The sequence below is a fragment of the Clavelina lepadiformis genome, chromosome 3 (assembly GCF_947623445.1).
Source record: "Clavelina lepadiformis chromosome 3, kaClaLepa1.1, whole genome shotgun sequence".
NCBI classification, from domain to species: Eukaryota; Metazoa; Chordata; class Ascidiacea; order Aplousobranchia; family Clavelinidae; genus Clavelina; species Clavelina lepadiformis.
Window position 1 is genome coordinate 21,702,560 of NC_135242.1, and position 16,054 is coordinate 21,718,613.

At 35.6% G+C, this 16,054-nt stretch overlaps 4 protein-coding genes across 5 annotated transcripts; 3 read left to right on the top strand and 1 right to left on the bottom strand.

The window, feature by feature from the left end:
- The first annotated feature begins 145 nt into the window (after window positions 1-145).
- Window positions 146-4,520, top strand: LOC143448981 (hydroxyacid-oxoacid transhydrogenase, mitochondrial-like). Of its 2 annotated transcripts, none has more exons than XM_076948977.1 (13): window positions 146-165; window positions 905-1,024; window positions 1,095-1,135; window positions 1,607-1,635; window positions 1,796-1,900; window positions 2,028-2,131; window positions 2,228-2,424; window positions 2,518-2,701; window positions 2,775-2,876; window positions 2,976-3,125; window positions 3,224-3,302; window positions 3,373-3,552; window positions 3,661-4,520. In XM_076948977.1, exons 2-13 carry the CDS (start codon window positions 972-974, stop codon window positions 3,817-3,819), a joined length of 1,383 nt encoding a protein of 460 aa, XP_076805092.1. In that variant the 5' UTR covers window positions 146-165; window positions 905-971; the 3' UTR covers window positions 3,820-4,520. The 2 variants fall into 2 exon arrangements, with proteins under 2 accessions (XP_076805092.1, XP_076805091.1); XM_076948976.1 differs by lacking the exon at window positions 146-165 and adding an exon at window positions 197-346.
- Window positions 4,521-5,007: 487 nt separating this feature from the next.
- Window positions 5,008-7,575, top strand: LOC143448982 (uncharacterized protein C1orf50 homolog). Its single transcript, XM_076948978.1, has 5 exons — window positions 5,008-5,168; window positions 5,785-5,906; window positions 6,015-6,092; window positions 6,198-6,338; window positions 6,718-7,575. The coding sequence occupies exons 1-5, from the start codon at window positions 5,153-5,155 to the stop codon at window positions 6,895-6,897; spliced, it is 537 nt and encodes a 178-aa protein (XP_076805093.1). The 5' UTR covers window positions 5,008-5,152; the 3' UTR covers window positions 6,898-7,575.
- A 2,062-nt stretch (window positions 7,576-9,637) lies between these two features.
- Window positions 9,638-14,755, top strand: LOC143449514 (ubiquitin-like-conjugating enzyme ATG3). The gene is made up of 7 exons (XM_076949748.1): window positions 9,638-9,825; window positions 11,592-11,754; window positions 11,999-12,147; window positions 13,264-13,374; window positions 13,652-13,807; window positions 13,967-14,094; window positions 14,278-14,755. Exons 1-7 carry the CDS (start codon window positions 9,751-9,753, stop codon window positions 14,426-14,428), a joined length of 933 nt encoding a protein of 310 aa, XP_076805863.1. The 5' UTR covers window positions 9,638-9,750; the 3' UTR covers window positions 14,429-14,755.
- Window positions 14,756-14,818: 63 nt separating this feature from the next.
- Window positions 14,819-15,942, bottom strand: LOC143449515 (protein CWC15 homolog A-like). The gene has a single exon (XM_076949749.1). It carries the CDS (start codon window positions 15,854-15,856, stop codon window positions 15,188-15,190), a length of 669 nt encoding a protein of 222 aa, XP_076805864.1. The 5' UTR covers window positions 15,857-15,942; the 3' UTR covers window positions 14,819-15,187.
- Between the last annotated feature and the right edge of the window lie 112 nt (window positions 15,943-16,054).

The following is a 16,054-nucleotide window of genomic DNA, read 5'->3' on the forward strand; positions in this document are numbered from 1 at the left end:
TCTGCGTTTGTTTATTTTTGACAATCGTCACCAACGAAGTTCGTACTAGTAGCAAAACGATGTGCAAAGATGTGCCTGAGTTTTGTTTGCTTTCAACGTCACGAACAAATTTAATAGGCAAACCTGGTCACGAAGACTGCATGTAGAATGGAAAAAGAGGGTGCGGTACTTTTGGTGTTTTGAACTACAGCACACATTCAGTCATACACTTCAGCGCTTGCTACACCGATACACGGTTATTCTGGTCAAATTAGTAACGTCCGGAAACAATACTGTTGAAAGTTCAAGGAATTGCAGAAACAACTTTGCATGCAGCGATGGCCTAATTCTGTAGGCACGTGTGCTGGTATGATAGCGAGAGAAAGTTGGAGTGATTGCTTGTGTTTGTACTAATACTGTTATCAAGTAGTAAGAGCTGCTGTTACTAGGAAAGCTTCATCATGAATTTAGTAAAATTTAGTCAAAAATTTTGACACTGCATGAGTAAAGCATTCAGTTTTTTTTGAAGAAACTTTGGGCCAGCAGGTCAGCTGCATGGTCATTGCTTCCAATAATAATATTTAATTGGTCAGATTAATTCTGGACACATTTCACATTTTTAAACACACTGAAAATATTCTGTAAATTTTATTGCGCAACAAGAGTTCTAACATGTCGCAATAAGTTTTTTAGACTTTCAACACATGGCTTCCACATAGAAAGACACGTACTATTCAAAAATACAATAATTTTTCTACGTTGGGTTATAAAACGTTAGAAGCTTCCATCATAGTGCAATTAAGCATGGTATCAGGCAGATTTACCCATCACTGTTTATTATAGTAAGAGTTAAAACGTTGTGCCCAGTTCGGATACTGTTCAAAGATATGGTGTTTGTCAGTAATTTTCTGCCTCTTGTTTGCAGACAACCACAAGCTAATTTCCTTGATCATAATTGGTTTGAACTGTTGCACGCAAAGTAACAAAAAAGAATGTTGCGTTCCATGAATCCTATTTCCATTTCAAAGGTTTTTAGAAGATTTGGGTAAGTTCAATTGTCATGAAAGGTATTATTAATAATTAAACTTTAAGGTACATTTTTGTTTTATTTACAGACCTGTGACTTCACTTCAGTCTGCGTTTTTCTCAAATGCAGGTAATATCATTCAAATAAATTAATGTAACTTTGTTTGTTACGGTAATGAATAGATTTGTAATCCAATATTGACCAGGTCTTGATTTCTATTTTCTAGACAGTATTTACTGAGATGCCACATGTGTAGCATATCAGATGTACAAAGTCTAACATGTACTATACTTAGCTGTGCAGCATATTTATATTTCCCAAATTTGGAATCCCTTTAAAAATGGTTAAGCATTTGGAGACATAAAACGTCAGTTTAAGTTTGAACTGTATACTATTAAGACTAAAATCAAGCATGCAAGAGTGCAAGATATTTTTGTACAGGGTAAAGTTTTAGCTGAGCTATACGTACCACTTGTCATCTTAAATTCTTTATTTGTTATTATGGTTTGACATGCCCTTTAAAAAGTTTTGTACTTGTTTGTGACTACTTTTATACTTTTCCCCATAAATTGCTAAAAAATGTATTTGATTATTTTGCAGGCTCCCCTCAAACAGAATATGCAGTGGAGGTAATGCAAAGTATTTATTAAATTGTATAAACTAGATAAACAATTGATGAATTGTTTTTATATATTTATTACTTGTTAAGCGTAATCTCTTAGGCTTCAACGTTACAGCACATGCTCAGTCACTTGGGTATTTGGAATAACTTTTTGTTTTGAAATTAAGATGGCTTGTTCAAACATTCGATATGGACTTGGTGTTAGCAAAGAAGTTGGGAAAGACTTGGTAAATATGAAAGCCAAAAAAGTCATGGTTGTCACCGACAAAAATGTAAGCATTTATACAGTGTGGTTAAATAATCCTGTTTGTTGGTATAAGAATCAGTCATCATTGTAGATGTTTTCACGTCATGTATTGATGTAAATTGTTGTCATAATTGGATAAATATATTTCAAAGTTGGAAACTTTGCCGCCTGTACAAACTGTTCGAGAATCTTTGGAGCTGAATAAGGTCAACTATGAGATATATTCTGGAGTGAGGGTTGAACCGACTGATCAAAGGCAAACTGTGTTTTTATTTGTGCAATAATTTTCAAAACAGTTGTATACTGATTATGTTAAGTGTTAAATAAATGTATTACGTTATTACATGTGCAGCTTTGCTGATGCAATTGATTTTGCAAAACGTGGAAATTTTGATTCGTTTCTGGCAGTAGGAGGTGGTAGCGTGATTGACACGTGCAAAGCAGCCAATTTATATGCTTGCCACCCTGATGCAGATTTATTGGATTTTGTGAATGCTCCCATTGGCAAGGCAAAGCCTATCCTTACTCCATTGAAACCACTGATTGCAGGTTTACATTTTACGCCGTATGATATATTAGCATTAATATGCACATAAAAATTTGTTAAGGATAAAAGCATTTGATACAAATTATTTTGTGCAGTAACTACGACTGCTGGAACTGGAAGTGAAACAACAGGAGCTTCGATTTTCGATTATCTTCCACTGAAAGCCAAAACAGGAATAGCAAATCGTGCTTTGAAACCCACATTGGGTATTGTCGACCCATTGACCTTAGAGCATTTACCAAACCGTGTGACTTGCTATTCAGGTTTCGATGTTTTATGGTGAGTTAATAATGTGAAAAATGGTCAAAACAACATTGCAGGCTTTTGAGCTTTTTGCATAAAATTTATGTAGCCATGCACTGGAGTCTTTCACTGCCATACCATACAATGAAAGGACACCATGTCCTACAGATCCTGCACTGAGGCCAGCTTATCAAGGAAGCAACCCAATCAGGTATCCGAAATATGATGTAAAGTATGCTTTATGCAAACAGCAAAGTTTCAGGTTACTAAAGCATAAGACTGGTAATAATTTTCTTCATTTTTTTCCCAGTGATGTTTGGTCAAAGCATGCTTTGTCAATTACCAGTAAATTTCTGGAAAGCGCCGTTAACAATCCAGATGACTTAAATGCCAGGTCGCAGATGCATTTAGCTAGCGCCTTTGCAGGCATTGGCTTTGGCAATGCTGGAGTTCATCTTTGGTATGTCCTCTGATGACGCAATATGCAAAGCACAAGGTATAAAGTAGCTACCAGCTAAGCAGATCATAAATAATTAGTATGTTTTTATCTATTTGCAGTCATGGAATGTCTTATCCAATTTCTGGCTTGGTAAAGAGTTATACATCCCCAGACTATGACCCAAATCAACCGTTGATTGTGAGTGCATTGTTACAGTATGAAGTCTGCTTGAGTCACGACTTAATTATAATATTCGATTTACACGCAGCCACATGGTCTCTCCGTAATAATCACAGCACCTGCAGTGTTCCGGTTCACTGCTCCTGCATGTCCTGATAGGCATATAGAGGCAGCTTCTTTGCTTGGTGCCGATACATCAAATACAAAGCGATCAGATGCAGGCCTTGTGCTATCAGACATCCTTCTTAAGTATATGGACAAGCTTAAGGTATTAGCTTTTCATTTTTTTATGTGATTTCAAGTCTATATAATTTTTGAGCAATTGTTTTCATGTAGATAGTGAATTTAATGATTATTATTTGTTGCCTGGACATAGATACCTAATGGCATATCAGATCTTGGATTTACGCAAGATGATATATCAGCTTTAGTAGATGGAACTCTGCCACAGGAAAGAGTGACAAAAATATCGCCTCGTAAATTTGTTCGAGATGATTTAACCCAAATGTTACAAGAGTCCTTAAAAATTTATTAATTTTCATAGTTTTTAGTCTTTTTTTAAGGTGTATATTGCAGTATAAATAATTAAATATGTCTTAGGTAATTGAGCCATAGGATTGCTTTATGAATTTTTCGTTTTTAATTCTAACAATAGTGTGCTGAGTTCCATTTTGAAGTATTTTATCAAAGTATTTCATATGCAAATTTTGTAAGCATTTAACTATTTGTATGGCTTTCAGTTCTGAAGTATGACAAAGTTTTTACGTTAACAAGTTCACGTTCCGATAAAACTATTTACTGGACTATAAAAAGCTTTTTGTAGAAGATTGTCATAATAGATCATTATGTTAACGTGAAAAGAAGTAATTGTTGCATCCTTCATATTTACTGTACCTTACATAATTTTCACTTTTAGCTATCCTTTTTCAAAAGATATTTTAACCATGTCACTAGCCATTACCCTCAACAAGTTTGTCTTTGATTAAAATTTTGAAGTATCTTGACACTGACAGTTATGAAAAAATTGATGTTTGGTAACCACCATTATTAATATGCAATATAAACAGCAATAGGATAGGGCTGCCTTGTGTTTTAAAACAAACCTGTGAATTTGATAACTGGATTAAATCTCCATGTACCTGCATTCATAAAATCGATGGTGGAACGTGTTTAATCACTGTACATTTCTTTGCTTTATGTACCTGTAGTGCAATAAAAATTATCATAATTTACCAATATCGATGTGAGTACAGTAATATGTTGGAAATTCATTTTGTGCAGTGACCAATCTGCACATTATTAAGTAATGTTTTTCAAAAATAGGTCTCTCTCGAGGTGCCATCTACTATAATGGTGGTTATTTTTGTTTTCTAGTAATGTTATTAATTATTACGTTGCATTTAATTCAGGCATATTATAAGACAACAGTTGATAACATTGGCGGCAAAGAACAGAAAAATATACCTTAAAACATAATTATCACGGCAGGTTATATCTAAGTATCATCAAATAACTTTCTGCTTTTATTTAAGCGAACCGTGTTAAGAACTTGAATAAACCTCATTCACATTATTCCTCCAAACGCGGAGTGTAAGCATCTTACCAATTTAATTAAGTGGTTAGGTACGAGCTTTGCAACAAAACGTTGTTGTTGTAAAAATCCTGCGCGACAAAATCTGTGAAAATGACGTCATAATACCCTAGTTACGCAATGCTGCACATTATGTAACCAAAAATAAACACCGACGTGGGAATGCGAATGTGCTGGCTGTACTGTACATGTTGTTGATCTGTGACGCTAATTGGTGGCTAACTAGCTATAAAGCGTTCTTCCTGATTTTGACATTAAATTGTGCTGTAACAACGACATGGCCAGCTCATCAGGTAAGCATATGATTTTATAGCCTTACGTTAATACATTTACGTGTACTGGTGCAGGCTAAGTTTATTGGGGATTGCAGAATAGGACAGTTCAGTCAGTTAAGCCTACTGCTGTCTTCTGTACTGTACTAGTCCGCCAGTGTGTAGGGGACGTACAACTGACTTAACCTAAGACTACAAGTACACAGAAGCATTGGGTAGTTGGTCTTTTAGTCTTTGAACTTAATTCAAATTGAACTGATGTAAATAAAATAATAGGCTAAATACCTGAATGTAGTTATTGAAGAGTTGGTTTTACTCCATGATGTCTGGATGTGCTGTATGTTGTAATACTTATATCTACACTGGTAGATTGGAGGTCTTGATTACAGTTACAGACCATCATGTTTTATGCTGATAACATAAATTCAACATTGCATTTTAACTGCTCAGAAATTCTGGGTCTTACACAGAAGTGCATAACCACGCAATGCATTTGTGTACTAAACCCCTGCTACCCAAATTGTGACGTTATTTGCTTTGGACTTCTGCACTAGACCCACACATTTTATTCGACATAATTCAATTATAATGTAATAAGTATCAAAACTGTGCTTATAACTTTGATTTTTGGATTTAGATAATCGTTTAGCAGTGATTCAAGTCAACTGTGGACAGTTCCGTGGTCAAGCACATTTAGTAGAAGGATCAAAGCCAAAAAATCCAGAAGATCTAGTTGAACTTGCTCAACAAATTCAGCAAGTATACATAAGCATAAATTGATTTGAAATCAGCTGAATATTTGAAATCTAATTAAGAAAATGTATGTATCTTAAATTGTGTTAGTTTTATATATTCTCTCCTTTTTAGTGTGATGCTGCTGTCCAAGCAGCTGCAAGCAGCAAATTACGCACAATCCTTGAGCAAATGAGACACCTGCAGGAACAGGTTGATTCGGAAGAAAACTTACACTTAGCGTTAAATTTGTTTAGTGGGGCTGGTTTGCTGTCACAATTAGGTTGTCTAACTTATGTGGCGGTATGTACTGTGTAGGCTCGTAACGTATTAGAAGAGACTAAAAGAGATGCAGACTTACATCATGCAGCGTGTAATTTCAAGAAGATTCCTGGAAAATTATACTATTTGTACAAAAGATCATCGGGACAGACATACTTTTCCATGCTTTCTCCTGAAGTAAGTTTGCTTCATTACGGGCCGAATTTAGACCATGAGAGGCCCTAGGCTATTCCATTTGTGATGCCCCTTATTTTATTTTTGAAGTCAGATTCGACTGTGCGTGCAAGACACTATTTGCATGTTCTTAATTTTGGGATGTCTTTGGTACAAAATGGTATACCAAAGGTGTCAAAATTCCCAAAAGACGAACCCCTGCCCTAAAAATACGACGTAAGGTTCTCTAAAGCAATTAAATCGGCATCAATCCCAAACTTCAAAATTGAATTTCGAGGCCCTAGGCTTCCACCTACGTAGCCTATTTGTAAATCGGGCACTGGCTTCATTGTTCTCACAGTTTAAATTTGCATGTTTTTACTGTTTATTTCTCTTCTTGCAGGAGTGGGGATCCACCTGCCCACACGAGTCTCTGGGATGTTATAAACTGGAATTTGACATGACCTGGACTCTATATAAAGACATTGCTAAAAGAGAGGAAGATAATGCTATGATTGAAAAGCTTATCAAGCATCAATTCCACACTGCTTTGACTTATGATGGACCCGGACAAGAGTCTTAGCTTTGTGTTATGCTTCGTGTAATGGTCATTATATGCAATAATTTTATCGACTATAAAACTCACAGCACGTTCTTATTCACTCATCGTATAATTAAGTGCTTAAAAATGATATTTGTTTGAAATATATTATTCTTTTGCACATGCACTTGCTAAATTGAAAAAACTCTCTGCTACCTACAATAGAGCACGAATTGTGTGCTCTTATGTTATTGCAGTTATTGAAATACGTTCATTTTTTAAATTGCTTAACGCCTTTAACATGCTCAGCTTCAGTTTTTAATTGAAAGTATGTTTTCTAGGATTGGGTGTTTGTAATTAAAAAAATTTTGAAGTGACAATCGCCTATGTTGTACAATAAAGCTGGGTTTTTTAACCCTGTCACAAAAAATAATAACTTCACCTGATATATTATATTAGATATTTCGGAACACAAGACTTACATGGAACGTTATTTTGCACTTGGCATGAATTTTATATATATAAGGTGTGTTATATATGAGTATTCATGTTTGTAAAGGTTTCTTTTACTTAGAAATTTGTTGTATGTATATCATAAAAAGAGTGACATTTGGAAACTGGAGATGCTGATGCACTGGATACTGTTAGAATTGTTCTGTGTTGGATCGAATGATTTGTTTACGCCATAAACCGTTGGAAGTGAAGTACAGCGCCAACATTCATGCACGTATTCTATAGATAGACTAAAAACGCTGGTAAAATCGAACAACTAAAAGTAAAGACGTGCAAGATTTTAAACAATGCTGCTATAAAAATGCTTAGCCACTAAACTTAGTGACCAAAGTAAAATAAATCCAGATCTGACTGCTACGTTTTGATATTACACATAGGCATACAAAGATTATTATTCAATCTGACTATGTCATAAAACATGAAATTCGATAGCGAAATTCAAGCTTACTTTTAGTCGACTACCTTATACGATAGTTTCCTCGAACCTGGAAAATCACGTTCGCAGAAAAGTGTTAATTATAGAAGTCATAGACGTTCCAATAGGAGCTAAATGTATTGTTTCAATTTCAATAATACGAAAGCTTCACTTGATTTTATCCCTTCTTCATATTTTATAACGTTTTGTATACGCAGGCCCCACTTTCAGCAAATTTCAATCATCTGTTGTTTGAACACATCACCTGCACGTCTGCGTAATTTTGTTTTTATCAACTTATGTCTTGTTGATTTAACTAGCTATGGGCAGTACCGCGGTAATATAGTACCGAAATACGGTACCGCGGTACTTTTTCGATACAGGTACCGTCGGTACTTTTTTCAAAAGTACCGAAACTCTGTACCGAATTACTTTTTTCAAGAAACTTCGGTCGGTCCCGGTACTCGGTATTTTTCACGTGATAATTTCAAAATGTTAACAAGTATGTTTTCAAAAATACATATTAATTAATCCTTAATACTAATTTCAGCATCTATTGATATTTTTTAATCAAAAAATGTCAAGTAAAATTGCAAGCGATTAACGTCACATATGTTTTGACCTGGAGTAACTTTTATCGGGGGCATAATTGCGGCAAACATTGCATTTGCAGCAACATCTTTTACACAAAAAGTACCGAACTACTATTTAAAAATATTGTAATACCGGAAACGTCGGTACATTTTTTGCCAAGTACTGATACCGTTACCGACGGTACTTTCAAAGTAACTACTGCCCACCTCTGGTTACGGATTTAGTAGCCGTGGTAGTTGTTACCAGCATTTATTACCTTAATTTTTTATGAGCACGTTGAAGTCTCTACGGCTTTTCACTTTTTTCCGTTCATTGGCGCGTGTTAGTTACAACTGGCTTGATTTTTCGTCCCCACCGCGCTTTTGACGAAAAATAAAATGATTGATTGTCTGTTGGTGGGGCTTTCACGAAGCAGCGATAGCAATTCTGCAGAAATAAAGATATTTTGTTTGCTGTAGTTTAGTTGGCTTGTTAGTTTATAACCTTTAGCCTTGGACTGAGGAAGGTCTTTGTTTTTACACAACTTAAACCTGGCGACGATTCCTTTACGCTCAAACCTCGGTTACTGAGCAATTGTTTGAGCAAGTTAGAATTGTCACACATCATTTATAACGTGTTTGTTTATACAGTACTGTACGTATTGCTTGAATTTAGAACTGTCCACAAAATCCACTGAACAAGAACAAGTGTCGTTATACCTTGCCGAAGAACATTACTATGTTATAACGCCACTGGGTATCGAACAAGGAATACGAGCATTTATAGCGAGGACAGTTCTGGAACCAATCGGCTATTTTATCATTCGAACAAAAGTATCACTTAACCAGGTAAGTAAATGATACAGTCAGCCAGCAACCATAGAGCACTTCAAGCAATAATAATGTTATCTCTGCAGCGAATCCAGCAATCCACTGTTAATTTTGCTTTCTAATCACAGCGGGAAATATCTGCGGACACTTTCATCTTCTTTGACTTATTTGGATCGAGTATTTAATGTCGCTGTTTGACAGATTGCAATTTGGGATACCTTAACTAAATAAATGACGTGGGCCCCAAGCAATAAACGCCGACTTTGAAGCCGATTAAAATCCGTGTTTAAGGAACGAAACACAGAATATCCGCTTTTTTCTGTTCCTATCGGTTACAAACCTCAGAACATGAAATAACAATAATATTGTGTTTGGGTTATTGAATATACTTTAAGTGACCAGATGTCTTTGATGTAGATGATGTAAAAATAGTGTATACACAGGTTAATTGGTTGCTTGAATTGCCTTTACAGGTTGGTAGGCTTACGACATTTAATGAGTTCAGCTATTAGCTAAGTACACAGCTTTTTCTGGAGACTGGAATTTTGCTGTCTGCGAAGCACGATGATGCAAAATGTTTTCAATTCGGTTAAGAGCAGTGCATTAAACGTTGCTGAAAAATTCACCGCTGTGTTAAAGGTTTGTTATTGGTAGCTGGTAGCTAGTATTAATAACTTAAATGTATAGGCTATCTCACTTTATAGAAACCTGATTTTGATATGATCCTTAGTGGAAAGTGTGCCACTTGAACGCACGGTATTTGTCAGCGTACACGCCGAACTTCTTTATCTTCACGCCGGTTTATAAGAAATAAACACAAAATCTGGTTGTTTTGCACTAATTTATTATAAATAAACAAAGATTTTAGGCCCCCGTAGTGGAAAGTGTGGGAGCAGCATGCAGGCGATTCATCAACGTGCAAGACGAATTTTTTATCTTCATGCCGATTTATAATAAACAAAGTGAAGCTGGTTGTTTAAATCCTAATTTACAATAAATAAACAAAGAATTAAGGTTTCAGTGCATGGAATCACTTCCTATGCAAAGAAAGTATTTAAAGCATGATTGAATGAGTGATTGAAAGCGTTGTGCACCTGACATGTCTGGTACACAAAATGGTTCAATAAAGCTTTTTTGTAAGCTAAGTAATTCTCAAAAAGGGATATTTACTGCACACTCGCGCATACAGGTGCACAGTTTTTGTTGCAAACTGGGCGATCACGCCAAAATTTGTGGTCTAATGCAGAAGTACACAACCACATCATGTTCTATTATATAAGAACACCACTTCCCAAATTAAGACATCGTTTGGTTGTGCACTTTTGCACTAGACCCAAAATTTGCGTCTTTCGACGCATGATTTTTTGTCAAGCTGCCGTACCTTCTAATCGGATTCTGGCTTCACACCAAAATTCGTATGCGTATACCTTGCACTAACCTGTGTGTGTGCACACACGCAAGCAATCACTAAAATACAGTCTTAGATTCTTACGATGCAGCTGCAATTGATTATAATATTTTGGTTTAGCAATTGCGAGTTAAAAAGTTTGTGAATTTTTCTGTTATAATGAATTAATGGTTGTGTTTGGTGGCGTTCAATCAGTTGTTTTCTGCAAACTTCGTTGTGGTCGTGGTCTGGTTACCGAAGTGGTCGCGTTGTGAAATGGAATGTTATACATAGCAATAGCACGATATTTTATGCTGCTTTGAAGTGGTCGTGATTTGTAGTTGTCACATTATCATGGTGGTCGTTAACCGTGGTTCCACTGTATTTCATTAAAGTTAAACTGTTAATTTTCAGTGGGCGCTTAATTTTGTATACATTGTTCAAATTGATGATTAAGTGTGGAGACCGATGTTTCTTGTGTAACCGTTTTGATCGGAAGCGATTTGTAGTATGGCGTACTCGCAATGTTGTGATATAAATATCTTTTACTGCAACCCAAACACCAACTGCTACTTTCTCATCACAGCTATAACTTTTTTTATTGTACCAAAATAAAATCTTCTGTTTTAACAGTATTGTGTGTCAACTAAATGTGGTCAAGTGAAGCGCTCATGCAGCGACAAAAAATTTTTAAACTCATGATCCATTTTTGCTTAACTGCCGGTAACTGCAACAATAAAAGTGTGTAATAAACATTTTTAGTTTTCTCTGATTTAATGAAAGCAAAAAAGCGATGAACAAATTAACATGATTTAAGTTTGTTGTGAAAAATTCCACTGAAGTTTAATAGTGCCCTTTATTTGTACGAATATTGCTAATTTGTTAATATTTGCCGAATATATTCGGGTTTATGTTGGTACGTTGATGGGTCCCGTTCACACAGGTGCCACAGTTTTTACTATGGCTTTCATGTTGATATTACAACAATAATGACATTATCTGATTACCTTCTGCAAAGGAGTCCAAATTTAAGGAAACTGGTGTTTTAACTCCTGAGGAATTTGTTATTGCTGGAGATTTTCTTGTGCATCATTGTCCAACATGGCAATGGCTTCCAGGGGATCCTTCTAAAACTAAAGACTATCTTCCTACTGATAAACAATATCTTCTTACAAGGCATGGTAAGATTACCAGTATCTTTCACTTTTGAACCATTCTGTGAATATTGTATGATTTCCTTGAGATTAAACATAGTTTATGTGTTAATTTGTAGTAAATCTATAACATAGTATAGTAATTAGCAGAGAAATTATGTGCTAGAAGGTTGATTGACCAGTTACACCTTTTGCAAACTACAATGATTTTTACATTATTCGTCATAAATTGTAGAAAAGTTAAATCAGTCAACTATTCTGTTGTCTTCAGTTCCCTGTCACAGACGTTGCAAGCAAATGGAGTATAATGATGAACAGGAAGCTATCATTGACGGAGAATGGGTTGATACTCATCATAATGTTGACTTTGAGAAGATGCAGGGTGAAATAAAAGACATGACACTCAGTAAAGAGTCTGAGGTATTGTAAATAAAACGTTTTGCTCTATTTAAAGTAATATGCTTCACACTGCTGCTGCGCAGTTACACTACCAGTAACAATCGTGGTAGCAGCACTACTTCTATTAAATGATTTACAGGAGTGAACTACTTTGTATCTGCTACTTTTATGTGCTAAAAGATGATATCACTTGCAACGGTGAAAAGCATATTTACTTGTATATATATGTTACACAGTGAATGCTAAGGTCGAAGATCGGTTGGGTCACCAAACCCGAATTATGTGAATACTTTTAATTTCATTAATCAGTCAGAGATTTGCTCTCAACTTCCTTTCAATTGGTATATTTTGCATTGAATTCAATCTGTGGACAATACATTGCGACTTTGTGCCAGATTTCTGAACCAACTAAAGAGAGTTTGGAAAAAACTAATGCGTTTCAACCACCTTATGGGGTTACTTACATGTATTTTTGATATATGGTATTAGCAGCAACTTAAATAGCAGTCCTTACGACGCACTACAGTCAACCTCGGTGGGTTTATATTACATACTTGGGTAACTTAGCTCTCATGGCATAGGATAGAAGTTTAAGTATAGGGCTGGTGTATCTATATTTCCTGAGCATAATGATAATTGGATTTAATCCACCGAGTTGGACCAAATCATCATTTCAATGCTGCGGATGAATCTATTGCTGATACAAAAAGATACTTCTCTTTTTGTTTGAAACATGGTTGTGACTGTGTGAAAGTGAAAACAAAAAAAGGCAAACAAGTAAAAATAAAAAACCCATCGCAAAGATAAATTTGCCAATCACCAGACCAAATACTGTATAATTGTGTCCAAAAGTAACATCTTTGCACAAATGCCCAAGGAAACACAGTAAGTGTTTAATATAGTTACTGTAAAAAACATGTTCCTGGTTTTACTTGGATTAACATAGCTATAAGCCATGGATAGATTGCAAGCCTTTTACGTGGCTTGTTACAATATAAGGAGGGTTGAGGACAAAAAATATAAAATTGCATTGGCTTAGGCTATTAGCTCTAAGGCATTTTTAGTTAAAACACTTAGCCTGTAATACTTGTTGTTGTACAACACAAACATAGTGAAATTGTGTCTGTAATCTTCTAGCAATCTTTCCAAACCAAGGAAGATATTGAAGATATAGATGGTGAAGATGATGATGATGAAGAAGCTTTAGATATGGATGACTTTGCAGAGATGCTTGATTCTAAAGACAATGTAACTTAGCTTAATGAAGTCATTTATATCTATGTTCTAACGGTCTTTTAGTAACAGAAATGTTTTTCTGTTGTTGAAATAATATCTCAATTTCACCAACGATGAACAATTAATCTATACCAGTTAGGTAACTACTTGAAGCTAACCGTATGTGTATGAGTTAGCAAGGAAACAGAGTACAAGTACATTTTAGTGATGGACAATATTAGCTGTTTTTGCAAAATGATCATTGCGTCAGTTTTTTGTGATTCACTTCAGTTTATGCATCTGTTATTAGGCTACCCTAGATCTTCTCACTGTAAAAAAAGTGAATGCTGCATCATTGCCAAAAGATGATGAAGGAAATATTCTTCAAACACGGACATATGATCTCCATATTACTTACGACAAATATTATCAGACCCCACGCTTATGGCTGTCTGGATATAATGAGGTTTTTTCCAAGTTTTACTTGCAGTAATGCTGTACTTGCCTTATGTAGATCCTTTAATTTTGAAATTTATATAGTGCAGTTACAACTTTGCCTTTCCAGTATTGCTTTTTAATTAAGTAAACTGTGTCACTACCAGTATATTTTTTATGACTTTTGTAGGATAGAAAGCCGCTTTCAATGACTGAAATGTATGAAGATATCAGTCAGGATCATGTCAATAAAACTGTAACGATTGAACCCCATCCCCACCTACCCCCACCAAACATGTGTTCTGTGCATCCTTGCCGGTAAGTTTGGTGAGAAAGCTGTCTCACTTTGTAATAGTTAAGATGTAATCTTGACTTGCCTTTAAACAAGATTTCAAAATGGAAATGGTTTATATAAAACAAAACTAGGAGAAAGTTTGTGATGATAATGACTAATGAATAGCAGAGACTGATGCGGCATCGAACAGTTCTTATTTTTCGCAGCCATGCTGATGTAATGAAAAAAATAATGCAAACTGTAGAGGATGGCGGTGGAGAACTGCATGTGGACATGTACCTATTGGTCTTCTTAAAGTTTGTTCAGGCAGTCATTCCAACAATTGAGTACGACTATACCCGGCATTTTTCCTTGTAAGGTTTTCACTCGGATCATTTGACGCAATATTGTCTACTTTAGCAACCTGTGAATCTGCATTGTAACTTATTATTTGCTCTCAGTATGTACGTATTCGCGGTGCATTTTTGCATTCAAGTTTTTCCTGAACACATTGAGACTGAGGTTCAAACTTGTTCATTGCTGCTTTGCGTGACTCTGCTTATGTGTTGTTTTGTCTTGTGTTCGCTCGTTATCTGTATAATACTTAACACTTTGTGAAGCACCGAATTAAAAACATGATTTATTTCTGTTATCGTCTATTTATCTGGCATCATCAAATAAATGCTTTATGTACATGAAAATGTTTATGGGAGAATGTTTCTTTGAGAGTCATACAAACATATGGTAATACTCAGTAAATCACACCAATTTTGAAAATAAGACATGTTTTATGTTCACTCAATATGTAACAACATACAATAGTTATGTACATGGCAGTTATAACACATGACCACATGAACAAGGTTTGGAGTTAGATGCAAGGAAAATGCCATTTTGGCAATAACTTTGTAATGTGTAGGAATTGAAGAGGATGATCAATACTTTATTTAGCTGGTATCTTGGATTAAAGCATTATTTTAAATCAACATAGCCAATCAACATACATTATTGTAATAAGGAGAATCCACCACTGTGCTATAACTTAATGATGTGAAATCGAACAAGAAATGAACAGTTGATCAAGACCGAGAAGTCTCTAAATTATTAGATCCAAAAAGAAATGTAAACCAACAAGATCTACTTGACATATTTTTCCATAAACTTCTTATGAAATTCAGATCGAAGTGTGTCGTTTATAAAATGCTGTTTGATTTTATCCGATTCTCCTCTTGCACAATTTTTGAATACCACGTCATCATCCCACCTCCGTTTCACAGCAAAAGAAGAAGTCTTTCCTCCTCCAGACAGAAGTGGATTACCGCTTAAAATGTTTTCTGTTCTGATTCTCTCCTCCTCTTCCTTTTGTTCCTGCTCCCGCTTGGAAGCTTCCTCCGCTCTCTCTTTTTTAATCCGATTAAGTTCCGCCATCAACTCGGCAGTATCATCTTCAGAATCATCAGAATCACTTCCGCTATCACTGTCCACAGGATCATCAGCATCCAAGTTTGATGCAGAGACATGATCAATTCTTTGGCGTTTTTGGTTATCTCGTGAAGATCTGCTGCTGCTTGAATCACTTGAACGTTTGTCTGAACGTGAAACACGCTCCCTCTCTTCTAAGTCGTAACGAAGATCTCGGCTACGAATATCGTCAGGAGCATTTTGACCTGTTTGTCTGTACTTCAGTTTCGTATGGCTGGGCAAATCGCGACTTGAATATTGTTTAGATAATTTGCCCAAATCACCTTCACCGCGAGATGACCCACCTTTTGCAGGAGCAAAAGTTGCCCTGTGTGCCGTAGTCATAACTTTTAATCGTTTTTTACTTCAAAAAACTCCAGTAGAATTTCCCAGGAACAAACTTCAAACAACGCTAATGCCACTAAAAAGAAATGCAGGTATGAGTTGGGGAATTTTTTTCACAGTAAAGCCCAATAATTTTTTGCTAAGTGCAAACCCCTAAAATACTTTTGGTAAGGCACTCTATATTGCTTTGAAATTTTG